General features: G+C 35.9%; 1 protein-coding gene across 8 annotated transcripts in view; it reads left to right on the top strand.

Moving 5' to 3' along the window:
* Window positions 1–19,865: 19,865 nt before the first annotated feature.
* The window catches only part of LOC101897802 (proteoglycan Cow), a 267,481-nt gene continuing 261,012 nt past the window's right edge, over window positions 19,866–26,334 (top strand). For 4 of the 8 annotated variants that reach the window (XM_059132254.1, XM_059132253.1, XM_059132249.1 and 1 more), the window contains exons 1-2: window positions 19,907–20,026; window positions 20,868–21,131. In XM_059132254.1, coding sequence (XP_058988237.1) covers window positions 20,994–21,131 — 138 coding nt within the window. In that variant the 5' untranslated portion in view covers window positions 19,907–20,026; window positions 20,868–20,993. Of the gene's footprint in view, window positions 20,027–20,867; window positions 21,132–26,334 lie in introns of all 8 variants that reach the window. The other 4 variants (XM_059132252.1, XM_059132250.1, XM_059132248.1 and 1 more) reach the window with 3 other exon arrangements.

Genomic DNA, 26,334 nt, shown 5'->3' with positions numbered 1-26,334 from the left:
TAGCCACTTCAGGAGGAAGGCATAGTAAAAACCATCAAGATGTGGAAAAGTTTAAATAAGCGGTTCCGAATCTTAATCGTTTCGACTCTGTTTTCCAACTGAAGTGGCTATGATTCGAATTAAGTATGTCAACTAAAAACGCCAGTTCCCCTGGTTTAGGTATTTTTTAAGGATAAATAAATTAATTTTGAACAGTGTTTGGCTTGCTTGTTTGGGATACCATAGTATTTTGTTGTTGCAAAATCGTCAGGCAAAATCCCATTATTGTTGTTTTTATAAAAACAACGTTTGTTTATGAGTGGAGAACGATGGTAATGTTTATCAGGGGGTAAGGCAGGGAATACCTAGGTTTCGGAAAGAGCCACCAATCCTCATCAGTTCCCTTGTTTCTTGTCTGGGATATTCTCCCCAGAAGTTATTTAAAAAATAACTTCTATGACAAAAAACATTTTTTACCCAAGTGACGAGATTGTAAGCTCAATAGAAGAGGAACAAAAGAATTACATAAAACTAAAATTCTTTTGGAAAATCTTCTAAATCTTACAACCGCACTTATAAACATTTACATCTTTCTCCACTTGTTATGCTTTCGTTCAACCTGAACGAAGTAACATAACCATGTAAGTTTGTTTGTCTGTTACAACAAAAACCCCTTCGTCGACCGTGCCTGTGTCTATTAATAGAACAGTGTTTGGCTTGCTTGTTTGGGATACCATAGTATTTTGTTGTTGCAAAATCGTCAGGCAAAATCCCATTATTGTTGTTTTTATAAAAACAACGTTTGTGTATGAGTGGAGAACGATGGTAATAATGAGAATATCCCAGACAAGAAACAAGGGAACTGATGAGGATTGGTGGCTCTTTCCGAAACCTAGGTATTCCCTGCCTTACCCCCTGATAAACATTACCATCGTTCTCCACTCATAAACAAACGTTGTTTTTATAAAAACAACAATAATGGGATTTTGCCCGACGATTTTGCAACAACTAAATTAATTATACCCTACAACACTATGTGTTGGGGGTATTATAAGTTTGATTGGGCCAAAAATTATGTAACACCACGAAATATTGGTTTCCCATATAGGAAAGTATATATGGATCTTCCTAGCTCGCCGAGCTGAGTTGATCTAGCTATGTATGTCCGTCCGTCCGTCTGTCCGTCTGTCCGTCTGTCCGTCTGTCCATGTTAATTTGTAATCACTCTACAGGTCGCAATTATGGCCCGATCTTCACGAAATTTAGAATGTAGGTGGGGCTTGGACCAGAATAGAACCCTATTTCTTTTGGAAATGATCGCCAAATGTTTAGGGGTTGAAATGGACCAAGTACTGAAAAAATGTCGGATTTTGCAGTAGCTATACAGGTCGCAATTATAGACCAATCGACGCGGAATTTCGCATGTAGCTAGAGTTTAGGGCGGGGAAGAAGCCTACCAATTTGGGTGGTCATCGGATAAAATTTAGCGGGTAAAATAGACCATATCTTTTGTGTTGAAAAAATTCAAAATTTTTCATTAAACCGTGAATATTTTAAATCCCGGCGAAATCACAAAGCCATCACAAGGTTACTTCTGACCTTTACATTGATGTTAACATCCAATAAATCGGATATATAGTAAAATATGTGCGATATATATGTATATCAAAGAAGATATGCATGAAAGATATATTATATGTCGAGAACGGCTGAACTGATTTCAACAGTTCTCATTGATTCAGAATGGCCTCTTGGCAGGAAAGAAAAAACGTCTAAAAAAATCGCATAAAAATATCTCTCTAAAGATAAAAATATTGATTTTGTAACATTTTCTCATATTTTTTTCAATTTTGTCATATTTTTGGCATATTTTCATTTTGAATTAAACATTTGGTAATATTTCTACAGCTAACAAAACTAAGTAGTTATGATTTCAGGATATCATATACAGATCGCATTTATGGCCCGATCCTTACGAAATTTTGCTTGGGGACAAGATGAGGGTCAGTATAGAAGCCTACTCTTTTTGGAGATGACCGCCATATATTTAGGGGTTGAAATGGACCAAAAAAACTGCGAAATTGTCAGCAGGTCGTAATTATCGCCCGATACTCAGGCACATTTGAATAGGGGTTACCGCACATTGCAGCGTGATATAGTTTGTATCTCATATAGATGCGTTTCAGTCAAAAACCAATAATATATGTTAATCTTTTGCCACTTCTGAGGTCTTTGGGAAATATTGGTTCCAGATCTAGGAAGACCATTTACGTGCAACATCTACCAATAAATTGGAAATGAGCAAACTAGTTTAAGTTGCTATTATTCAAAAATTAGAGAACGAAACCTGATGGTAATTATTTGTCACAATATCTTGTGGAATTCTGTCGAGTATTTCGCCTATATAAACTGTATGGTTTATTATAGTGTTGTAGGGTATTCAACGGTCGGCCCCGCTCGACTGTAGCCTTTGCTTACTTGTTTTGACTTCAAAATGTCAATGGCCGATTTTGTAAGCTTGAGGACTTTTTAAAGTAATTTTCCGGATTATAGTATATACAATTCTGAGTCATTTCATACATTTTTTGCGTATGTGGCCTCTACTCTTTACAATAATAAACATCTGATATGGAATATTTTGCGTGATATGTTTTCTAAAAAAACCCTACTTCCTAACCTTACTTCCATCCGGCATTCGATAGTTAGTGTATCCAGCCTCACCATACAGTGGGGGTTATATTAAATTTGTCATTCCCTTTGCAACATTTGGAGTTCACGAAATGTTCGTCCTTGCAAAAATGTTGCTATTGTACAGGGTGAGATAATAAACTGTAACAAAGTCAAAAGCCATCATTTTAAATTTTTTTTTATTTTTCTTGAATGAAAGCAAAAATGTCGGAAATAGCATCAAATTATGGCCTTCAAATGGCCAATAAAACCGTCACACTCTGCCCGAATGTTGCTATGCGGTATTTTGAAGCATTGCGGCAAAGCGCTTGTTTGAGGTGTTCTTCACATTGGTATTTTTTAGTGACAACCTTGCTTTCCAAAATACTCCAGACGCAATAGTCCAACGCATTGGTATCCGGAGATTTGGTGGCCATTGTGTGTTGGAAATGAAGCGAGGAACCCAACTTTGTAACCTTTTTTGCGTGGCTCGAGTGCGATGGTGCTGAGTCCTGTTAGAATGTCCAAGGTCTGCGGGCAAAATGTTTGCGTGCCCAAGGCTTTAATACACCCTCCAGAATATTTTCACGATAATATTCGCCAATTATTCTGATGCCACGGTCGATTAATACGAGCGGAGAGCGATCATCGGCTGTTGTGGCGACCCACACCATCACCATGGCCAACATCTGGTGGCCAACCGAAGGTGCACATTTTCAGCTGACTTCTTTGGCAAGTAAACACGATCATTTTGTTTGTTTACAAACTGCTGGACAACGAATGTTTCTCATCGGAGAAAACCACATTTCGAGCCATTACTGCTGATGTTGCTGTTTCCTCTGTCCACTCCCTTGACGTCGGGAGCTACGCTACAAGTATCACTATAACGAGCGATGGTACGGACGCAAAAGGTTTATTCATATTTAAATGCTGGAGTGCTCTAACGATAGCCACTTGTGGTTTTCCAGCCAAATATAAATAAATCACACTATTACGCTTGAATTCCATCACGGATAACTTTTTTTTTGGAAAATTCTCACCATAATGCTTTTGTACGCTTGTAAACAATATAATGAGCTGTCACTGGAATAATTTTAACAGCTGTCGGACGAGTGGCTTAGATATGAAGGCCGTCTGAAGTTGGTTGCAGTTTTTTCATCTCATCCTGTATATTAAATTTTGTATATTGGTATTTGAAAATTGGGGTTTGAAAATCCGAATTTTTATTACTGCTAAATATATTAAAACTAGCGTGGAAAATAGAGTATTGTGGGCAGCGTTACCTAAAATTAAATGTTGCATACACAAATATTTAACTTCCCCACTATGTATTGCAAATTCGTATTGCCCAAATACGCCAGATCCATTATTATAATCTAACAAATAAATCCGCTGTAAAACTTGATACTTTACATTAATATAATTTTTGCATTGTTCGTTTATAATACAAAAAATGTGAATGGTTATAATTGGAAAATATATAGGAATTTGGAAAATTTTGAAAATTGGAAATGTTTACCTTGTTATTATATACTACAGCCTGAGACAGAAAATTGTCTGTGCAAATTTACGTCTTCGTATAGCCCCTCCCTATATTCGGTATTTTGATGATTTTAGCGACATTATTCACCGGTATTGTTTCAAATTTAGTGTTTGAAGTTGGAAATGGATACTACAGCCTAAGGCAGAAAATTGTCTATGCATCCTATATAACGGTACCTCCCTATGTACGGTATTTTGATGATTTTGGCTATATTATTCACCGTTTATTTTAAGTTTCGAATTTCAATCTGGTAATGGCTTGTGACAAACAATGTATATGTAGGTGCACGTCGTACAGGCCCTAATATAACGGCTATATTCGGTATTTTTAAAATGTTAACAGATTTTTTGGCGAATGTTATCTTTTTCGAAAATTTTCAAATTCGTTCTAAATGGTGGAGGGCCCATCCGAACTTACTGCTTTTTTACTTGTTTCGATTCATCTATATCTATAAAAGAGGAAAATGTTTGTATGTTTGTTTGTTTGATTGTTTGTTTGATTGTTTGTAATTTATGGACTCGAAAACCGCTGCACAGATTTTCCTGAAAATTTCCAAATATACTACAACATCACCTGAAAGTAACATCTATATCTATAAAAGTGGGAAATATTTGTATGTGTGTTTATTTGTAATTTATGGACTCGAAAACCGCTTCACAGATTTTCCTGAAAATTTCCAAGTATACTACAACATCGCCTGAAAGTAACATGGGCTATATAATTTTTTGAAATTCCACTTGGAACTGGAGATATAGCATCAAAATCGGAGGTACCTCCCAAGAATTTAGATTTTATATGCACATATCTATTTATTGATTACAGCTAAAGTCTCCAAATTTGGAATCCGTAACGGCATTCGGAACAAAAATAATTTTGCCAAATTATATTGAAATCGGTTCAGATTCAGATGTAGCTCCCATATATATTTTCTGCCGATTTCATATATTTGATGCCCGAACACGCTATCTATTTTTAATCTCAATGAAATTTGGAATGTGTACCGGAATATAAAACGAACATACATTTGCCAAATTATATTGAAATCGATTCAGATTTGGATATAGCTTCCATATATATTTTCGACCGATTTCGTTCATTTGATGCACCAAACATGATCTATGTTATATTTTAATGAAATTTGGTATGTGTGACGAATTTTGTCTTAAATGCCTTTGCCAAATTATATTGAAATCGGTACAGACTTAGATATAGCTCCCATATATTCCATATTCGATTCCAATGAAATTTGGAATGTGGTGGCAAATAAATTTGTCAAATTATATTGATATCGGTTTAGATTTGGATATAGCTGCCATACAAAATTTCGTCCGATTTCCCATATTTGATGCACCAAACACGATACTTATGTCCGATTTTAATGAAATTCGGCAGGAGGACTAAAGTTGGTACAAACAAAAAATTGCCAAATTATATTGAAATCGGTACAGATTTAGATATAGGTCCGATATGTATATTTTCGGCAGATTTCGAATATTTAATGAACCAAAGCCGATACATATGTCCAATTTTAATGAAATTCGGAATAAGTTACTAAATTTTGTTAAGATTTGGATAAAGCTCCAAAACACGGTATGTACCTTCAATTTCAATGAAATATGGAAAGTATGACGGAATCGGGTGTAAGAATAAATTTTGATAAATTATATTGAAATCGGTACAGATTTGAATACGATTTTATTAAGAAGCATTGACCCGCAAAACCTTTGCAACGGTATTAGGCTAACAGTAAAAAACTACACAACAATTTAATTGAGGATTCGATTATTACGGGAAATTGTGTTGCTACCCTAAATTCTCTAATTGCAACAAAAATGCCACTCAACTTCAAAAGTTTGCAGATTTTGGCACGCTTGGAATTTACTATAAAACTAAAAAAAATCGAATGACTAAACCTTCGTGAATGCGGACTTAGTTTGAAATGTTGCTGATTTTCTCATGGTGAGCTTTTCCTGGCATGTTCACGCGCATAATTAAGTTTTTTACATTTTTGAATTTGTTTTATTTTGTTTTTAAACCAACAAATATTCGTATATAAAATTTTGAAAGCATATAAAATCCAAAGGGGGAGCGAAGCACACCGGGTTCAGCTAGTACGCTATATTTTCCTCTTTTCTTTCAATATTCTCCTCTTTGCTTTCACATTGGGACAATATACAAACTGTTATATTTTATGCAAAATAATGTTAATTATTATGGTCAATTAACTCATCACGTTGAATGTGGATAAAGACTATGCGATGTCCTCATTTTATCGAATCATTTCATTTCACTACTTTATGCCTGGGTTCGGTGTCTCGCATGCTTAGAAGTGATGCAAAGACTTATGAATATTGCAGCATACATTAACGCCAGACATCCACTAACCAAAGTACGCACACACACAGATGTACTCAAGTATACACCACAGTGCTGTTGCCATTGCCAGTCAAATATGACATCCCTTAACACTACCGCCATCAATATACTACCATGCCTGGTGGCCATTTCGGGAACAATGTATGAAAGTACGTCAAATAACTGTCGGATTACGACTTCGAAGTCTTTGCCCTACTGCAATCAGGCATTGACAATGCAAACCTTAGAGCTATAAAACACTTTTTAGACAACGACATCGCCTGGATGATGACGATAATGATGATTACAGACACTAATGCATCCAGCGACTAAATGCTGCCAAAAATCACAGACTACATACCTGCAAATTGCAGATCCCGCTTAACGAGCGTGGAATGAAATGAACCAAAAATACACGACATCAAGTTAGTGGCTGAAAGTGTTGGCATTTGCTGCGGGCTAAATGGCTAACTTGCCGGCAGGGTTATGGCTGTTTATAGTCATACAATGCACGGTTTTACGGGTTATTGGCTAACAATTGATGGAGTTAATATTCAACAAGCAAAAAATATTCAATAAGCAGAACAAATAGGATAAATTCAGTCATATTTTCTGAAATCCATCTCATTTGACCTGAAATTACACCGTTCGTGAAATCGATTGAAGAACTCTATCCAAATCTGAACCGATCTCGATAAATTCGAGCAAAGGTTGTTTTTAGTTGGATTTGATATCTTATACCGAAAATCATTGGTATGGAGAGCAATTACCGCTATGGGGGGGATTCAGTTTCAAATCGAATGAAACATATGTACGGGCTAACACTGTGCAACACAAAAAATAATTACGGCGAAAAATCCGGCAGATTATGAAACAAGTAAGTAAAGGCTATAGCCGTGCGGGGCCGACCATGTTATACCCTACAACACTACAACATGTTAGAAGCCCCTTTATATCCACATCCATTTTGGAAGATATCGCTTTTGAAATTATGTGACGCAGCACTGCCCAGATATTACCCTTAGCATTTTGACCAGGGACATTTGCCCAATATTTACACACACCTTCGTGCTGTTAGTTGTTGCGGTCCATTTCACAGCTAAATATAATCTAATGCTCATCCAAAATGCTTGAATTCTTCCCTGCCCTTAACTCTCTTCTCAGGCGTGCCGATTGGCTTCAATTATATGATCAGGAATTTCTTTTCTGTTTTTGGTTCATTTGAACCTCTAAATATTTTGTTATTAAATACTTTGTCCCCGAAATTTGGCTATATTCGTCAACGAAATCAGCATAAATTCGGATATCGCATGTAAGTAATGTTGGGATTCTTTCATACAAAAGTAGTGGTTCATTCTACCCGCTGTTATAAACTCTAACTTCATGCGAGATTTTGTATCCGTTTGTTTCTATTTATGATCTTTATAACGACTGCAAAATCAGGAACATTTTTAGTTGTTGGTCCATTTCAACATCTAAATATATTGCGTTGTTAGGCCCTTCTGAGCCTAACCCTACCCTTGTGAAAATGTTCGTGAGGATCGGACGATAACTGCAATCTGTATATAAATAATAACCCCAACCTGTGTTGTAAAGTGAAAAATATTACAAAATATACACTTCAATATTATGATCAAATTGAAAAAATCGCATGCAATAAAAATATGAAAAAATAAAACAATTTACAAAATACTACAAAGTCTATATTAACACCATTATCGACATCTTTTTATGTGATTTTTTTAGATTTTTTTCTTTTATGCCAAGAGGGCATTCTGAATGGACAAAATTTGTCAAAATCGGTCCAGTCATTCTTGAGATATAAGCATTCTAGCTAACACCCCCTTCCTCTGTATATATACATTGTATATTTCGCTATATATATACGATATATTTACTATCGGTATTTACGTAACGTTCAGGATTGACCTGTTCCCTATATGTGGTTTCCGGGATAAAAAATATTCGCGGTTTAACAGAAAATTTGACTTTTATTTAACACAAATGTTATGGTCTATTTCACCCACAAAATATTACCCGATGACCATCAAAATTAGAAGTCTTCTGCCCAGCCCTAAGCTCTAGCCCCATACAAACTTTCACTTCGATTGGTCTATAATTGCGACCTGTAGAGCAACTGCAAAATCATGAAATTTTTCAGCTTTTGGTCCATTTCAACCCCTAAATATTATGCGATCATCTAAAAAAGCAATAGGGTTCTATTCTGGCCCTAGCACCAACACTATTCTAAATATCGTGAAGATCGGGCTATAATTGCGATCTGTAGAGTGATTACAAATTAACATGAACAGACGGACGGACGGACATACATAGCTAGATCGACTCAGCTCGGCGAGATAGGAAGATCCATATATACTTTCCTATGTGGGAAATCAATATTTCGAGGTGTTACATAATTGTTGGCCCAATCAAAATTATAATATCCCCAACACAAAGTGTTGTAGGGTATAATGAGACACGAGTATCGGCGGCTTGAAATTTTACATCAAAAAGAAATCAAATAGGGAGACCATGTGCACTACGTTCCGTCAATGAAATTTCTTATTGATTTTGAACCAACGTAGAGGTTCATTGAATAAATGAAAAAAAGTTTCATTGAGTTTCATTAATATAAAATTAACGAAATTGTTCATTAATATTTAAGAGGTAGATATATGCGAGATAAACCCTACTTTTTTGGATGATCTTTATAAAATCACGTTCTGAGTCGGTTTATGCATGTCAGCTAGTCTGACCGTCTGCCCATGTATTTTTATGAACAAAATGCAGATCGTCTTTATTGTCCAATTGATATGAAATTTTCCATGAAACTGCTTCATTAAAATGGAGCACAAATATAAATATAACAATTATCACAATTTTCCCACTAATTGTAAATACTTTGGTTGTAAATACAGCGCTATTATGTATAATTTCTATATTCACTGAATTTTGTAAAAACCAGTAAGGAAAGCTCAAAAGTCGGGCGGAGCCGACTATATGATACCCTACACCACTATACATATTTAGTAGAGCTCTCGTAAAAAGGTTTATACAGGGCATTTCAGAGCTCTATGAGATATTTGGTACAAAATCAAAATCTATCTAATTCTATCGTGCATTTTACGAACTATAGCTATCTCTGAACCGGGTTTCTCCAAATTTGACGTATACGCTTCTAGACTGAATTCGGTCTTATGTACGAAAATTCAGGTGATTTGGGCTGATATTGACCATTTAGTGCACATTTAACCCGAAATCGGATGAAGATATATATGGGAGCTATATCCAAATCTGAACCGATTTCGATAAAATTACAAACAGCTATTTCTGGGCTGTATCTTATATCTGGTACCAAATATCATTCTTGTGGAGTGCATATTACGAATGTGAGAGGCTTAAACACCAAATCGGATAAAACATATATATAGGAGCTATAGCTGTTTCTGATCCGATTTTCTCCAAATTTGTTGTATTTGCTTTAAGGCTAATCTCGGTAACATGTGCCAAAATTCGGGCCATTTGGGCTGATATTGGCCATTTGGTGGTCAATTAACCCAAAATCGGATGAAGATATATATGGGAGCTATATCCAAATCTGAACCGATTTCGATAAAATTTAAAACAGCTATTTCTGTGCTCCATCTAATACCTGGTACCAAATATCACGGTTGTGGAGTGCATAGTAGGAATGTGAGGGACTTAAAGATCAAATCGTATGAAAGATATATATGGGAGCTATAGCTATATCTGAACCGATTTTCTCCAAATTTGATATACTTGCTTCTAGGCCAAACTCGGTTGGGTGTGCCAAAATTCAGGTAATTTGGACTGATAGTGGACATTTGGTGCACATTTAACCTGAAATCGGATGAAGATATATATGGGAGTTATATCTAAATTTGATCCGATTCTCACCAATTTCAATAGGGTTCGTCCTTGGGCCAAAAAAATATGGTTTGGAAAATTTCATTTCAATCGGATAATAAATGCGACCTGCATTTTGTTCACAAGAATACATGGACAGACGGACGGACGGACAGACGGACGGACGGACGGACGGACGGACGGACGGACAGACGGACTGACATGCATAAATCGACTCAGAAAGTCATTCTATGAAGGTTCTCAAAAGTAACTATGGGTCTATCTCGTTTCCTTCTCCATGTTACAAACAAATGCACAAAGACATAATACCCTTACCACTATGTGGTGTAGGGTATAAAATGTAGTTTCGTAACATTAAAGAAATCAGTTTCATATATTCAATGAAACCAAAAATCATTGAATTTAAAAGCAACGTAAGTTTTCATTGCATGAACAAAAATATTATTATATTAATGTAGCTTTTCATTGCATCAATGAGAAAATTAACGAAACCGGTTCATTGATGCAACGAAGCATTTTTCTTTCAGTGTGCCGACTCTTTCCACACCTTTAGAAATCTTCGGATAATTATTCCTCATAGTCCGTGCGTATGGTCAAAACTATATAAAGGCCTTAACAAAATTGGGCTAAGCACACGAAATACCTTGAACTTTTAAGCAGCAGTTTAATACTATAAAGTCCAGTTGTAATTTTCACAATCCAGAACCTTTGCAGCGAATTGTGGAGCATAAAGGGAGATTTCGTAAGTTTGTCCGGGCCGAACTTTGAATACCCTCCACCATTAGTAACAAATTAGAAATTTTTCAAAAAAAAAAAAAAAAACAAAATCCATAACAAATTTTGTTAAAATCTTTAAAATACCTAATACCGGAAGGTGCCGATACATGGGGGGGGGGGTGATATACGATATTGTGGACCAATATAGACGAATCGATGTCTAGGGATAAAGAACTCCTTGTGTAAAATTTCAGACAATTCCGTTGAAAAATGTTGCTAAAATCATAAAAATACCGAATATCGGGGTACCGTTTTATGGCAACCTATTCTTCCAGGGGATAAAGTACTCACAAGGAAATCCTTGTGTGGATTTTCAGACAATACCATTGGAAAATGTGGCTAAAACCATCAAAATACCGAACTTCGAAGGGTACCGTTATATGGAGGTTAAACGAAAATTTAAGAGTAGGATATTGGCAATATTTGGTTTCAATAGGACGTGCCACACAGCCGAAGCTATACTCGATGCTTCGCGTTCTATTTTGAAATATTGTACTATCATCCGCAGAGCTGTTGTCGATTACCATTAGACTATTATTTGTGAGGTGCCTTCAAAAATAAGTGTTCGCCCGATAATCTAGAGACAATCGACTCTTTAAAGGAAATATTCGTGAGATCGTGCAGGCTACTGTATGGTCAGCCGAGACAACATTTTAATTGCAATTATTTTCCACTTTTAACCGCGGCAATTGTGCTCTCAAATAAAAAAAAAATAGAAAATATTGAGTGTCTTTATTGCATTTTCAAAAAAAAAAGTGGAAAGGGCTTTATGTTCGGCCGAGTCAAACTTTTTATACCCTCCACCACAATGTTTATCAATGTGAAATTAAATAATGTAAAGAATAAAATCTGTTAACTTAGAATATTAAAATAAACAAGTAAGCAAAGGCTACAGTCGAGCGGGGCCGACCGTTGAATACCCTACAACACTATAATAAACCATACAGTTTATATAGGCGAGATACTCGAAAGAATTCCACAAGATATTGTGACAAATAATAAAAGAAAACCATCAGGTTCCGTTCTCTAATTTTCGAATAATAGCAACTTAAACTAATTTGCTCATTTCCAATTTATTGGTAGATGTTGCACTTAAATTGTCTTCCTAGATCTGGAACCAATATTTTCCAAAGATCTATAATCTCTCAGAAGTGGCAAAAGATTAACATTTATTATTGGTTTTTGATTGAAACGCATCTATATGAGATACAGACATTTGACTATATTTTTCAACGAAATCAGCGTTAAAAAAATAGTTAAAACTGCGTCTTTCCTGTATTTGTGAATTCTCCAAAAAGTCACTGGAATGGACATTTTCGTATTTTGTCTACAAAAGTTGGCAAACTATTTCACATATTGAATATTTTTGGATGGCCATCCAAAACTACTTGGCTTTTGTAATGTCCGGTAACCCCCATTCAAATGTGCGTGAGAATCGGGTGATAATTACGACCTGCAGACAATTTTGCAGTTTTTTGGTCCATTTCAACCCTTAAATATATGGCGATCATCTCCAAAAAGAGTAGGCTTCTATTCTGACCCTCATCTTATCCCCATGCAAAATTTCGTAAGGATCGGGCCATAAATGCGATCTGTATATGATATCCTGATATCCCAACTACTTAGTTTTGTTAGCTGTAGAAATATTACCAAATGTTTAATTCAAAATGAAAATATGCCAAAATTATGACAAAATTGAAAAAATATGACAAAATTTTACAAAATCAATATTTTCATCTTTAGAGAGATATTTTTATGCGATTTTTTTAGACGTTTTTTCTTTCCTGCCAAGAGGCCATTCTGAATTAATGACAACTGTCGAAATCAGTTCAGCCGTTCTCGACATATAAGAGATTTTTCAAGCATATCTTCTTTGATAAACGTATATATCGCACATATTTTGCTATATATCCGTTTTGTTGGATGTTAACATCAATGTAAAGATCAGAAGTAACCTTGTCATGGCTTTGTGATTTCGCCGGGATTTAAAATATTCGCGGTTTAATGAAAAATTTTGAATTTTTTCAACACAAAAGATATGGTCTATTTTACCCGCTAAATATTATCCGATGACCACCCAAATTGGTAGGCTTCTTCCCCGCCCTAAACTCTAGCTACATGCGAAATTCCGCGTCGATTGGTCTATAATTGCGACCTGCAAACCTACTGCAAAATCCGACATTTTTTCAGTATTTGGTCCATTTCAACCCCTAAACATTTGGCGATCATCTCCAAAAGAAATAGGGTTCTATTCTGACCCCAGACCCACCTCCATTCTAAATTTCGTGAAGATCGGGCCATAATTGCGACCTGTAGAGTGATTACAAATTAACATGGACAGACGGACAGACGGACGGACGGACATACATAGCTAGATCGACTCAGCTCGGCGAGCTAGGAAGATCCATATATACTTTCTTATGTGGGAAACCAATATTTCGAGGTGTTACATAATTTTTGGGCCAATCAAACTTATAATACCCCCAACACATAGTGTTGTAGGGTATAAATATAACCCAAATAGCGAAAACCCATATTATCATCTAATACGGTTGGAAATTTTGACAGAAAACTCCAAAATTCCGAAAATCTAGAGGTATCTTTATATGGGGGTTATACTTATTACTGCTTCCAATTTTTTGCAGGAGAGAGAGCAGATCTACCATGAACCCGACTGACATTATTCAAAATACCTGAAATCAGTATTTTTCGGGGGCTACACCAATTAGTTTACCTGAATGAAAGAACAGACCTACCAAGAACCCCAAATACAAAGTTTCAGTTGATTTGGCTGGAAATGGTGGCAGAACACTTCAAAATACCGAAGATATAGAGGGACACGTTTAGGTCTAGTCCCCGTATAGACGTATAGACGTATAAACGTGGACCAATGTAGTCAATTTTCACTACCAGTCAGCCTGCATATAATATAAATCTATGTGTCAAAGCTCTAGATTAAATAATGTGGACTCTATTGTGATTTCAACAGGCGAACGGCTTTGTAATTGCATTCTGATCGGAAATATATATACCTTTTGGGATCTCCGATGAATATTGAATATAAGTTTTGCAAACGGAATGACAATTTTAATATACCCTCTAATGTTTGGTGGAGAGTATAACTGAGAAAAATATCGCTTGTCGGAGTCGATTATTTTTATGACTCTGACTCCACTAAAATTGTTTGACCTAGAAGTATTTTTCCTTTAAATCTTTATAAAATAGATATTTTCCCGACCACGATGTTTTTGGTCGATTTCTAAAAAATCAACTTATAGTTTCTCTTAAATTTCTTGTTATACCCTCCACCGGGGATAGTATGGGGGGTATTTTAAGTTCGTCATTCCGATTGTAACTCAACGAAATAATCATTTTAGACCCAACAAAGTATATATATTCTTGATCAGCGTAAAATTCTATAACGAATTAACATAGGAAGCTAACATTTTGCACAGATCTCTCTTTTGTCTACAGGCAGGCCAAGTTCGAAGATGGACTATACCGGTCCACGATGTCGTATATCCCCCATATAACGGTACCCCCCGATATTAGGTATTTTGATGATTTTACCCACATTTTTCAATGGAATCGCCTGAAATTCCACACAAGGAGTACGTTGTGAGTACTTTACCTCCGAAAGAGAATTGTCTATATAGGTCCACGATATCGTATATCCCCACATAACGGTAAACCCCGATATTTGGTATTTTAATGATTTTAGCAACATTTTTCAACGGAATTCTACACAAGGAGTTCTTTGTGAGTACTTTACCCCTAGATATAGATTTGTCTATATGGGTCCACAATATCGTATATCCCCCCATATATCGGCAACTTATGATTTTAGGTATTTTAAAGACACAGAATTTTTAATGGATTTTATTTTATTGAAAATTTTTTCATTTGTTCCAAATGGTGGAGGTTATTCAAAGCTCAGCCCGGCCGAACTTACTGCTTTTTCACTTGTTCGTTATCTTTTCCATTTATCCTGGTGCCCACAGTTTAAATAATTTTACATCTCTTCGTAATCTGAGAACATTGACACAATTTCAATATTTATAAATAGCTTCGTTTGTATTTCATCTTATAACGCAAAAAAACAACAGCAATATTACTTAGTTCCAAATAAAATTGGCAACAATTTGCCATTCCTCCCAAAAAGATCTCTACATATGATGTCATAATGGAAGCGTAGTTGACTGTATTCGAGAGACTAAAATAGAACTTCCATTTTTGAAGTGACACAATGTTGCCAAAAGGTCCATGACCCAAAAGGCTAAACAAACGTTTTACTAGCAGGCGGCGGCTATGACATGACTTCTTTGTATCATTGTTTGGCTTTTGACTTGCATTTTAGGGGCGAGAGCCAATGTTGTTGTCGTCATCGTGGTAATTTTTATCACCAACAACATTTAATGTGTGATGGTGTGTTGCAATGCGGTCGCTGCCGATGCTTCTGCTGTCTTCTGCCGTGAATGGTATTATCGTGAGTTGTTTTTCTTGATGTAGCCCACATTATGTTCAGCTAGCCAAAGGTGCCAAGTTCTTGTCGCTATCATCAAACCATTGTTGTCTGACGTGTTCTTGTGGCATGCTTGTCTTTGGTGACATCCATCTCATCAGCATCAGTGTCACCATCACCACAAACACCGCCAACCGACATCATCATCGCATCATATTGTCATCTTTCGCCCTTTGCCTTAATAGTCGTTGCCATCATCATCTTGATTTTGGTGTTATTTGTTTTTGCTATTCTCTCGGATTGCCTTGGCTTGAAAGGAAACCGAAATAAAATGAAATAAAATAAAATCTTATCATGCGACATGCTCAATAAACAAAGAGAATTTGGTTTTCTTCTGCTTAAGAACTGTCACTGGCAATTTTCCGTCACATGATTGTTTGTGGGAAATGTGTTGAATTCACCTCTATTACGAATTTTCCTCATTGCTCTCATTTTCTTGCGCCAACATAATCATCGTTTTCAGGCGGGGGGATTGAGAAAGAGGGTGGACAAAATACCACAGAATTTTAAAAATCGATATCTCGTCTAGAAGGACTAAATGTTTGTTGACTTTAAAATATGCCTCCAGGGGGTTGTTTGGTGCTAAAGGTGGTGTCAAAAAGTCGGCATTGCTCTAAATGAAATGTACCACTTTTCTCTGAGTGGTGGTGAATAACTTTAAACTATTTCAAGCATGCTCAACATTATACACTGGAAAAAATAGTATGCATTCCTGACAAAGAAATAAGAAAAACTTATTGGTGTGCTATCGAATGCGGTAAATATGTACATATTTGTGATTTTGCCAGGATTAAAACTATTTGCGGTTTAGTGGAAATCTTTGTACTTTTTTACATAAAACTTATGGTCTATTTTGCAAGCTAAATATTATCCAATGACCAAACATAAACCCACCTTCGTGCAAAATTTAGTGAGGATTGGGTGCTATTTGCGACCAGTAGCGAGATTATAAATTAACATGGAAAGATGGACAGACGGACGATCGGACAGTCGGGCACACATAGCTAAACCGACTCAGGTCGGCGAAATAGGAAGATTCATAGATAGCATCCTATATCCAGGACCCACATTTCAAGGTGTTACATATTTTTGTTGTAGGTATAAAACATAGTTAATGAAAATTTGAAATTGATGTTATATTTTCTTCTAACATTGCAAATCTAAATATTTCTATCAATATAAGATATTTTATCATAAGTTCAAAGATTCCCAAAACTTAGGTTAAACCATAGGCTATGGGTATGGATCTATTGGAAAACCTACTATTATCTTCCTACTTATTTCTCCTCCTTTTCCAACAAAAAACGAAGTATGAGCATCTCCCAAATCTTTTACATCCACTTCGAAAGTCAATGTTTGACAATGGAATTCATTAATTGCCTTCCGACACTTTTCTAATAGTTTTACGTTCATATTGATGTTCTATCAGTATTTTTGTTGATAAATGATATAAATGCCAAAATGTAGCACCACACAGTTGGAAAGGACCAAAATTCTTATATTATGTTTTTTTTGATTTTAGTAGTAATTTTCAAATGCTTGTTTTTATACCCTCAGCCATATAGCTAGAGAGGGTATATATCATTTGATACGGTCAAAACGTGCCTAGCCAAAATAACGGTTTTAGACCCTAGGTCTCTTTGGGCCAAATCCGTTTCAGGACATTTGGAGTCGATCTAGCGACGTCCGTCCGTCTGTCTGTCTGGCTGACTGGTGCGCACGATAACTCTCGAAGGGAGTATCTGATTTGGGCCAAATTTGGTACATCGTAATATTTTTTCAAACTTAGATCGTGATCGAAGTTTTCAAAAAATATATTTTCTGCACAGAAAGAGAACCGTTAATCCGAATTTGCTCCAACTTTCCAAATCCTAATATTTGCGTCAGTTCTAGATCAGGTGCGAAAATGGACAATATCGGTCCTCATCATTAAATACCTCCCCCACAATGGATCAAAATTTTGAATACTTTCAACTCTTATCAAATGTGATGTAAAGTCCGATTGTCTTCAAATTTCACACATCCCAATAATTTTATTAAGCCAAGTTCTGGTGTTAAGATGGAATATATTGGCCTACTCCTTCTGGTACCTCCCACACAAAAGTTCGAAATTTTGACTATCCATTAAGCTCATAAAACGTGAAATTAACATCCGATTCCGTTTAGACTTGGTACATCTGAATATTTTCATCAACACAGGATCTGTTATAAAAACGGTAGAGATCGGACCTCCCCCAGAACGGGTCAAAGTTTTGAATCACCAAAACGTTTTTAAAATCCGAAATAAGCATTGGGATCTATTTGTATTTCACACATCCCATTATTTCTTCTAACATAAGACCATTTGTGAAGATGGAATATATCGGTCCACTCGTTCTGATGCCTCCTCCACAAGGGCTCTTTTGCTACCTGTCCCACATAGGGTTCAAGATTTTGAAAGCAAAACGCTTAAAGAAAGCGGAAAATGCTACAGTACAACTCTTTTCAAATTTTAGACATACAAACATTTTTGCGAATACAAGATCTGTTGTGAAGATGATATATATCTGCGGACCACAATTTCCAATACTTTTATCTGCCATAACTTGCGAAACAAGTCAGCGATTCTTTACAACTTGCTATATCTAAATATATCTCTCAGAAACCTGAGGATTTCCGATTTTCTTGTAATTTTGCCCATACCAATATTTTTATATGCGTTAGATGAAGCATGAAATTTGACTACTTTGGCCGACTACATCTGGTACCTCACGCACATATCAACATTTTCTTAAAATTATATAAAGTATAGGAAATAGTCGGTAAAGTCCAAACCTGGCTCATCGCAATATTTATATCACATTTAGAACAGTATTGGCTTGTTTGTTCGGGATACCATAGTATTTTGTTGTTGCAAAATGGCTTCATCCCTTTATTGTTGTTTTTATAAAAACAACGTTTATTTATTAGTGGAGAACGATGGTAATGTTCACCAGAGGGTAAGTCAGGGAATACCTAGGTTTCGGAAAGATCCCCCAATCCTCATTAGTTCCCTTGTTTTTTGTCTAGGATATTCTCCCCAGGAGTTATTTTAAAAATAACTCCTATGACAAAAAACTTTTTTTATCCAAGTGACGAGATCGTAAGTTCAATAGAAGATTGACCAAAGAATTAAAGAGAACTGAAATTTTACAGTAAATAACATACATTTTCAGGTCAGTATTTCTTTAAAAACTTCTTTAGGTATTTTCGTGTGTTTTTGTAAAATGTTCAACTTTTTATCTATTGTTCTTAAAGCTAGCTTTAAGAAGGACTGTAGATATTTCATATGCTCGGACAAGGTGTACGAACAACGAAAAGGACTTCCTATGGGATCACCAGCGTCACCGATCATTGCTGACTTCGTAATGGAGGAATTATTGGATGCTTCATTTAAACTGAAAAACTTCTTCGTCGACCGTGCCTTGTCTATTAATAGAACAGTGTTGGCTTGTTTGTTCTGTATACCATAGTAGTTTGTTGTTGCAAAATGGTCAGGCTTAATCCCTTTATTGTTGTTTTTATAAAAAAAAACAACATTTATTAGGTCCGATACGATATAGACAATATTGACCCATTCCTTCAGAATCTAGTCCATAGAGGGTCAACAGTTTGAATAATCTTAACAGAATTTAAAATATATTTAATTAATCGAATATTGGCTGAAGGTTGACTGCAGTACTGATTTTTAGTTTTTAACTTGTTAACACTCAAATCAAAGTCTGTGGCTGAAAAATAAGACCAGGTTATTCACAATTTCTAACACCGATGATAGGTGAACATATATTATTGTGCTTGAGAAAATATGAATTAAAGGCTAAAAGTACGAGCCGGCAATGCGAGTTTGAATATGAAAACCAAACTAAGCATGCATAATTTTCAGAATGGTTATTGTCCGTAAATCCCTAAATTTAATTTTAAACTAGATATTTTATATCAATCCAGCAAAAGTTCCAACTCTGATGGAAACCGTTTTCACCACAACAAAGAAAGAGAAAAGGCGCAAGAACTAAGGAAAGAGAGAGAGAGAGAGAGAGAGAGAGAGAGAGAGAGAGAGAAAAAAATCAGACAAATGTCAAACCACAAAGAGTGTTTGACCGATTTTTTATTGGAGCCAACAAAGAAATGCCATGGCTAAAAGTGAAAATTCCCATAGAAATACAAATCAGTAGACGTTTAGACGTGGTCGTGTTCAAAGGTAAAGCTAGCGGAACAGATAACAAAGAAAACGGTTCGCCTTGATACACACACTCTCTCAAATTCCATTGTCTGATTTGGTAACAAAAAGAAATTCAAAGAAAAATAAATTAAAAGGATAACTAAAAACAAAGTGTAATATTAAAAGAAGAAGAAAAATAATCGATACGAGTGTAACAGACAAAAAATCAATTAAATGCAATAACAAACAATTGAGGATACGAGCTGAGGATAATTAAATAAAGAAACAAATCACACGGAAAATTTAAATAAAAAGCTTCATAAAATAAATTCTAAAAAATATAAGGAAACAATAAAAATATAAAGACAAAAACACACACCAACACATTCACGCTACCACCAGTACAAGGCATTTATTCTATTTGTACATGCGCAAAAAGAGAATGGCAAATGGGGGAGGAGAGGAATGGAAAGAATTTGTGCAAAAAAGACTGCAGAGTATGCATGTGTATGTGTGTGCTACTCTAAGAGATAGAGAGAGGATGTTAAATGTTCTGAATCAGACTGCATAGCACTGGATGGCTTGAGTCAGAGGGGAGGTTAAGAAATAAAACAAATCCTGTATGAGTGTCAGTGTCGTTGCATGTAGACAATAGCAATTAAATTTCATTTGGGAAAATTACGAAAGTTGTATTTTTGTTGTTTTTTTTTCGGATAATTTTTTATACTGACACACACACATACACTAACATCTCTTCCATTCTCTTTCACATCCTCTTTCTTTTATTTGCCGGTTAATTATATTTGCTGTTGTGCTAAAGCTACCGCTGCTGTCGTTTCTGCTGTTGCTGGTGGTAGTGGTAGTAAAGAAGATTAACACAAAAAAACAAATTCTATCATGCTTTTGTTTTTCGTATTCATTTCCTTTTACACATTTTGTTTGTCTAACAAATTTTAAAGGTGTTTTTGCACGGAAAATCGTTTAACTTAATTCCGAACAAAATCCGGATAATATAAAGCATTGTTATTGCCACTTGCTTGTGTGTTTGTGCAGTGCAGCAGTAAACAGAATATTTGGCCATCATTATGAAGTGTTTAGTGCCGTTAATGACCGTAATTGGTCTGGTGTTATTGATGTCATCGTCTATGGCTCCGGGGGCAGAGGCTAAGAAACCAAAAAAGTATATTGGTGAAAATGGTGGTGATTTTGAATTTATTGATGAGGTAAGTAAATATGTATTTTTATGTGTTTTGATTTACTTATTCCCAATGGATATAATACAATAACAAATACAAATGTAAGGAATACAAATAATTCTAATATAGGTGGTTCTCGGCAAATCTTTAAATGAGCTGACGGTTATATGTATGTATGTATGTCGAAGAGATCAAGCAATATGGTTATATAAGCCTCAATGAAACATCTTTATTCTAAATCTTGTAAAGTTTTAAAATAGGTCTATAAATGACGAGGTACAGTATTCGGGAGGTATCTGATGTATCTAATACCTCCCTAACACTGAAATTTGCTAAACTAAATATAATACAAGTTAAAAAGTTTCAGCCGGCAGTTGTGTATCCTCGGTTTTTTTAAATATTTAGCGTTATTATAACCTCCACCATAGTATGGAGGGTATATTAAGTTTGTCATTGCGTTTGTAACACCTCGAAATATAGACCCCACAAAATATATATATTCGCGATCCGCATTAAATTCTATGTCGATTTAGTATTGAAGTTCGCAATGGATACTACAGCCTATGACAGAAAATTGTCAGTGCTGGTCCACCTTTTGGTGTAGCCCCCATATAATAGAACCTCTCTATATTCGGTATTTTGATTTTGAATATTGTAATGACTAATGACAAAAGTTGCCTATGCAGGCAACTGATATAAACAATACAACGTGACAGATTTGAACTATATCGACTACTTCCTTTATTTCCACTTCATCTATTACCGATAACAATATTGGGATGCGAAAAATTTAAAGAAAATATAATATTTACTTCCAATTTTATGAGAATAATTTTTTATCAAAATTTGAATCTTTTGTGAGTCGATAAATTCCATATCCATATTAGATCTCTTGTTGAGAGAATAATTTAGATATACCAAGTTTAAAAAAACAGCTGGTTTGTTTCGCAAGCAACGAGAAAGTAAAAACACTATTTTTAAAATTTGTCCAGAGGTAGGCGTTTTTAACCCGATTCCAGATTCTTAAGTGACAGACCCGTATGCTCTAATATTTGAGCCGAAGGTCTTGGTCCAATAACCAGGTTAGACCCGGATCCATCGATATGGAAAACATAGGTATCATTTAAAAGCTAAAATACCTATCCAACAGGTGGGCACATAATAGGGTTATTTAAAACGATTTTTTTGAAATTCCTCCAATAGTTGAAAAAGTCGCCATTTTGGAAGACCAATTTATCTTTTGACCCCTTTGGTAGGGATGTAGTAGACCTATATAACCCATCTTAACAACATATATTGTGTTGTCAAAAATGTTGGGATATGTGAAATTTAAGGAGAATCTTAAGCTTTCAGGGTGAGATAAAAAAACAGCAACGAAGTCAAACGCCATAATTTTTACAATTTTTCTTATATTTATTGAACAACAGCAAAACATATCGTAAATAGCATCAGCTTTTAGAATAGGTTAAAATTTTTTCGACTTTGTCACCTTTGGCACGAATTATGGTCTTCAAACGGCCAATGAAACCGTCACACGCTGTCCGAATGTTGCTCTGCGGTATTTTGGCCCATTCCCGGTGAAACGCTTGCTTGGGGTGATCGACACTACTTTGTTGTCCAACGGATTGGTATCCCGAAAATTTTGGTGCCCATTGGGCGCTGGAAATGAAGCAAGGAACCTCTTTTTGTAACCATTCTTGGCTGGTGCGTGCTGAGTGCGATGGTGCTGTGTCCTGTTGGAATGTCCAAAATGTTTGCGTGCCCAAGACTACAGAATATTTTCGCGATAATATTCGGCATTTGTTCTGATGTAAAGGTCGATTAATAGATCGGAGTCCGACCATCGGCAGTTATGGCGGTCCACACCATTACCATGGTCGGCGCTTGAGTTCTGGTGGCCAACCGAAGGTGCATATTTTCAGCTGACCTCTTTGGCAAGTAAACAAGTTTACAAACTGTTCGACAACGAATGTTTTCTCATCGGAGAAACCTAAATTCGGCAGTTCAACACTTTCGGCCAAGCGAAGCAACAGTACAACTTTAGCTCTGTTGCGGTGTAAGTTTTGGCACTTTTTGGAATATCAATGGCTTTACCCCGAGCTCATTTTTCAATATTTGCCGAATGGAATAGTGCGATATGTTCAGCTCACGAGCCATTTTTCGATCACTGCGACGGGGGATTTCGATCAAGTCGCTTCTGTATTTTTCGAATAATTTCTGCTTGTGCTGTTTTTTCCCGTCCACTTTCTTGACGTCGGGCTACGCTACCAGTATCACGGTAACGAGCATTGGTACGGGACACAAAAGATTTATACACATTTAAACGCTGGAGTGCTCTAACGATACACAAAAATGCTTTTGTACGCTTGTAAACAATGCTGTCGGATGATTGGCTTAGAAATGACAGCAGTCTGAAGTTGGTGACAGTTTTTTCATCTCTACCTGTAACTTAAATTCTTGGTTGTGATCTTTACTTTTGAATTTCAATGAAATTCGGTTTAAAATTTCAATTCAAAATACAGAAAATCTATAGGTATCGTAATATGGGGTTATACTAGAAGCGGATCTATCTTGAATGTTCTTGAGCGAAATTCATATGTCAAATCACTGCTGATTTAGTTTAAATTTTGGGACTAAAATCTTTGAAATATATTTTTGCGCGATATTCATATGACCAATCACTGCTGATTTAGTTTTTATTTTAAATTTTGGGACTAAAATCTTTGAAATATTTCAAAATATGTGAAGAAATTGGGCTCCAAACCTTCGAAATGTCTAAAACTAGAAGGTGTCCATGCAATGTGGTCTTTGTATGGGCGATATAACCCGTTTTCATTTTCTCCTACTCACAAATTGTCAGAATTTCGATGAGTCATAACTTTTATATATTGCAAAAAAAACTTTACAATTCTCTTCAAATTTCGCACATTCTAATATCTACATCAACACTGGATTAAGAGTGAAGATATTTCAACTAATAAATGCCTTAGATGATCACTTGCATTTACCAAACACTATTGGAAAGGTCAAGAGTTCCTCCTCCGTATATAATTTGGGTGTATTATGTATTTTAAAAATTTCAAAAGTTTTTCTTTTACCAGATAAACAAGCATTTAGAGAAAAATCCACAAACTGATATTTGTACAAAAGTGTTCACATTCGAATTGCCCTATTAGAAACGATAGACTATTCCCTTCAGCTTTACCGTAATATGAGAAGTATTATGCAAAAAATGGAAACCGCAAACAAAAACACATTGAGTTCAGACATTTAGAAACATTATCTTAAACTCCCCCCAAATTTAGCCAACGATTATTTGGGGGAGAAATATCACAAGAAAAATATTTCCCTATAGACTGTTACTTTAATGGATTTTCAAATTAATCCCATTCACTATGATGTGTGTGTGTGTGCGTATGTTTGTGCGACTCATTCTTGTGTCAGCATTTGTCTGTATTAGCTTTTAATACTCACTCCCCAGCCACTTTGCACAATCCTTCTCGACTACGATGACATTCCTACACCCAGCTCTGCAGATTACTTGCCTATACGTTTTTACGCATACACAATGTAATTCTGTACAGCAGGGATGAGTGGCAGGAATGGAGGGCTGGTGAAAGAACACAACAACGACAACACAAGCCGATTTACTACTTCTTTTCTTTGCATTTCGTCATAAAATCAGTCACAGACAAAGAATGCCAGAAAAAATGGGGAGAAAAATATCGACTAATATGTCAGAAAATCTGTGTGTGATAGTATGTGTTCGGTGTCAACATGTACATGTGTATACATATTTATAGTACAAAATAGGAGGTCGTTGTGGAATGTTCTTTTAGTCGGCGAACACAAGCATACAAAGCGGTCAGAGCATCCGAAGTGTTGGAATATACAAATAGATTTATGGACAAAGTCTGTCTGATTCAATGGCTCACAATGACTCCGATTTTCTTATTTATCAAAGATATCTGAGATATTTATAAGGTAAACGTTAAGGTAACAAAAATTTAGTTCTATTATATATATAAAAGAGTAGTAAAATAACTAATGTAGAATCAATGCCAAGACGAAACGGCTTAAGCTAGAATATTGGAATTCAGCATGAGAGCCAGTTTTGGTGCGTAGATATGAAATAAGGCTGGATTTTTGGAAATTTGTACTACAAGTACTAAAATGTACAGGGTTGCCCATATTCGACGGACCCATCTGGCAACGCAGTAACTTTTGACAGAGATGTCACATCGCTTAATGACATACCGCGTTTGAAGCGTCAGCCCAAGCAGATTTTTACCATGAACCAATACACGCCACGCGAAATAGTTGAAATTTACATTCAACAGAAGAAATCAATTGTGAAAACTCAACGTGCTTTTAAAACATTAAAAAATGTGAGAAGTGCGCCTTCTAAGAACACCATTAAGCGTTTATACGAAAAATTTTCGACTGGTAAGGCTCTTTCTAATCCAAAGAGGCCATATAAAAGTCGACCAAGGCGATCGGCCGAGAATATCGCTGCCGTACGAGCCAGTGTTGAGAGGTCCCCAAGAATATCCCAAAAATGCCGTTCTCAGCAGTTGGGCATGTCTCGGTCCACTTTACAACAGGTTATTCGCACTGATTTGCATTTGTTCCCGTACAAAATCCAATTGACGCAAAGAATGTTTCCTGCGAACAAGCCTCGTCGATTGGAATGGGCACAAGGAGCCATGGTCCGTCGAATATGTGCAACCCTGTACTTAGAATTGAATACTTTGTATTGGACAAATGGAATGAGCTAGAAATATAAAATTTGGAATTAGAGTCACTGATGAAGTGCAGGATAGAATTTGGATCTTCTACAGGGTGAGATAAAAAAAATTAAAGTCAAATGCCATAATTTTTAATTTTTTTTTAAATTTTACTTTTTAAAATTGTATTGAATGAAAGCAAAAAATGTTGGAAATAGCATCAAATTTTATAATATGTTTAGATTTGTTCGAATTGGTCACCTCGGGTGGCGCGTGCTGAGTGCGATGGTGCTGAGTCCTATCGGAATGTCCAAGGTCAAAATACTCATGTGCCCAAGGTTTAATACACCCTCCAGAATATTTTCGCGAAAATATTCAGCAATTATTCTGATGCCACGGTTGATTAATACGAGCGGAGAGCGATCATCGGCTGTTATGGCGATCCACACCATCACCATGGCCGGCGCTTGAGTTTGAGTTCAAGCGAAGCAACTCTTTAGCTC

The sequence above is a fragment of the Musca domestica genome, unplaced genomic scaffold (assembly GCF_030504385.1).
Source record: "Musca domestica strain aabys unplaced genomic scaffold, Musca_domestica.polishedcontigs.V.1.1 117, whole genome shotgun sequence".
Classification (NCBI taxonomy): Eukaryota; Metazoa; Arthropoda; class Insecta; order Diptera; family Muscidae; genus Musca; species Musca domestica.
Note: the sequence above shows the minus strand (reverse complement) of the source record. Positions and strands in the feature narration are given on the sequence as shown.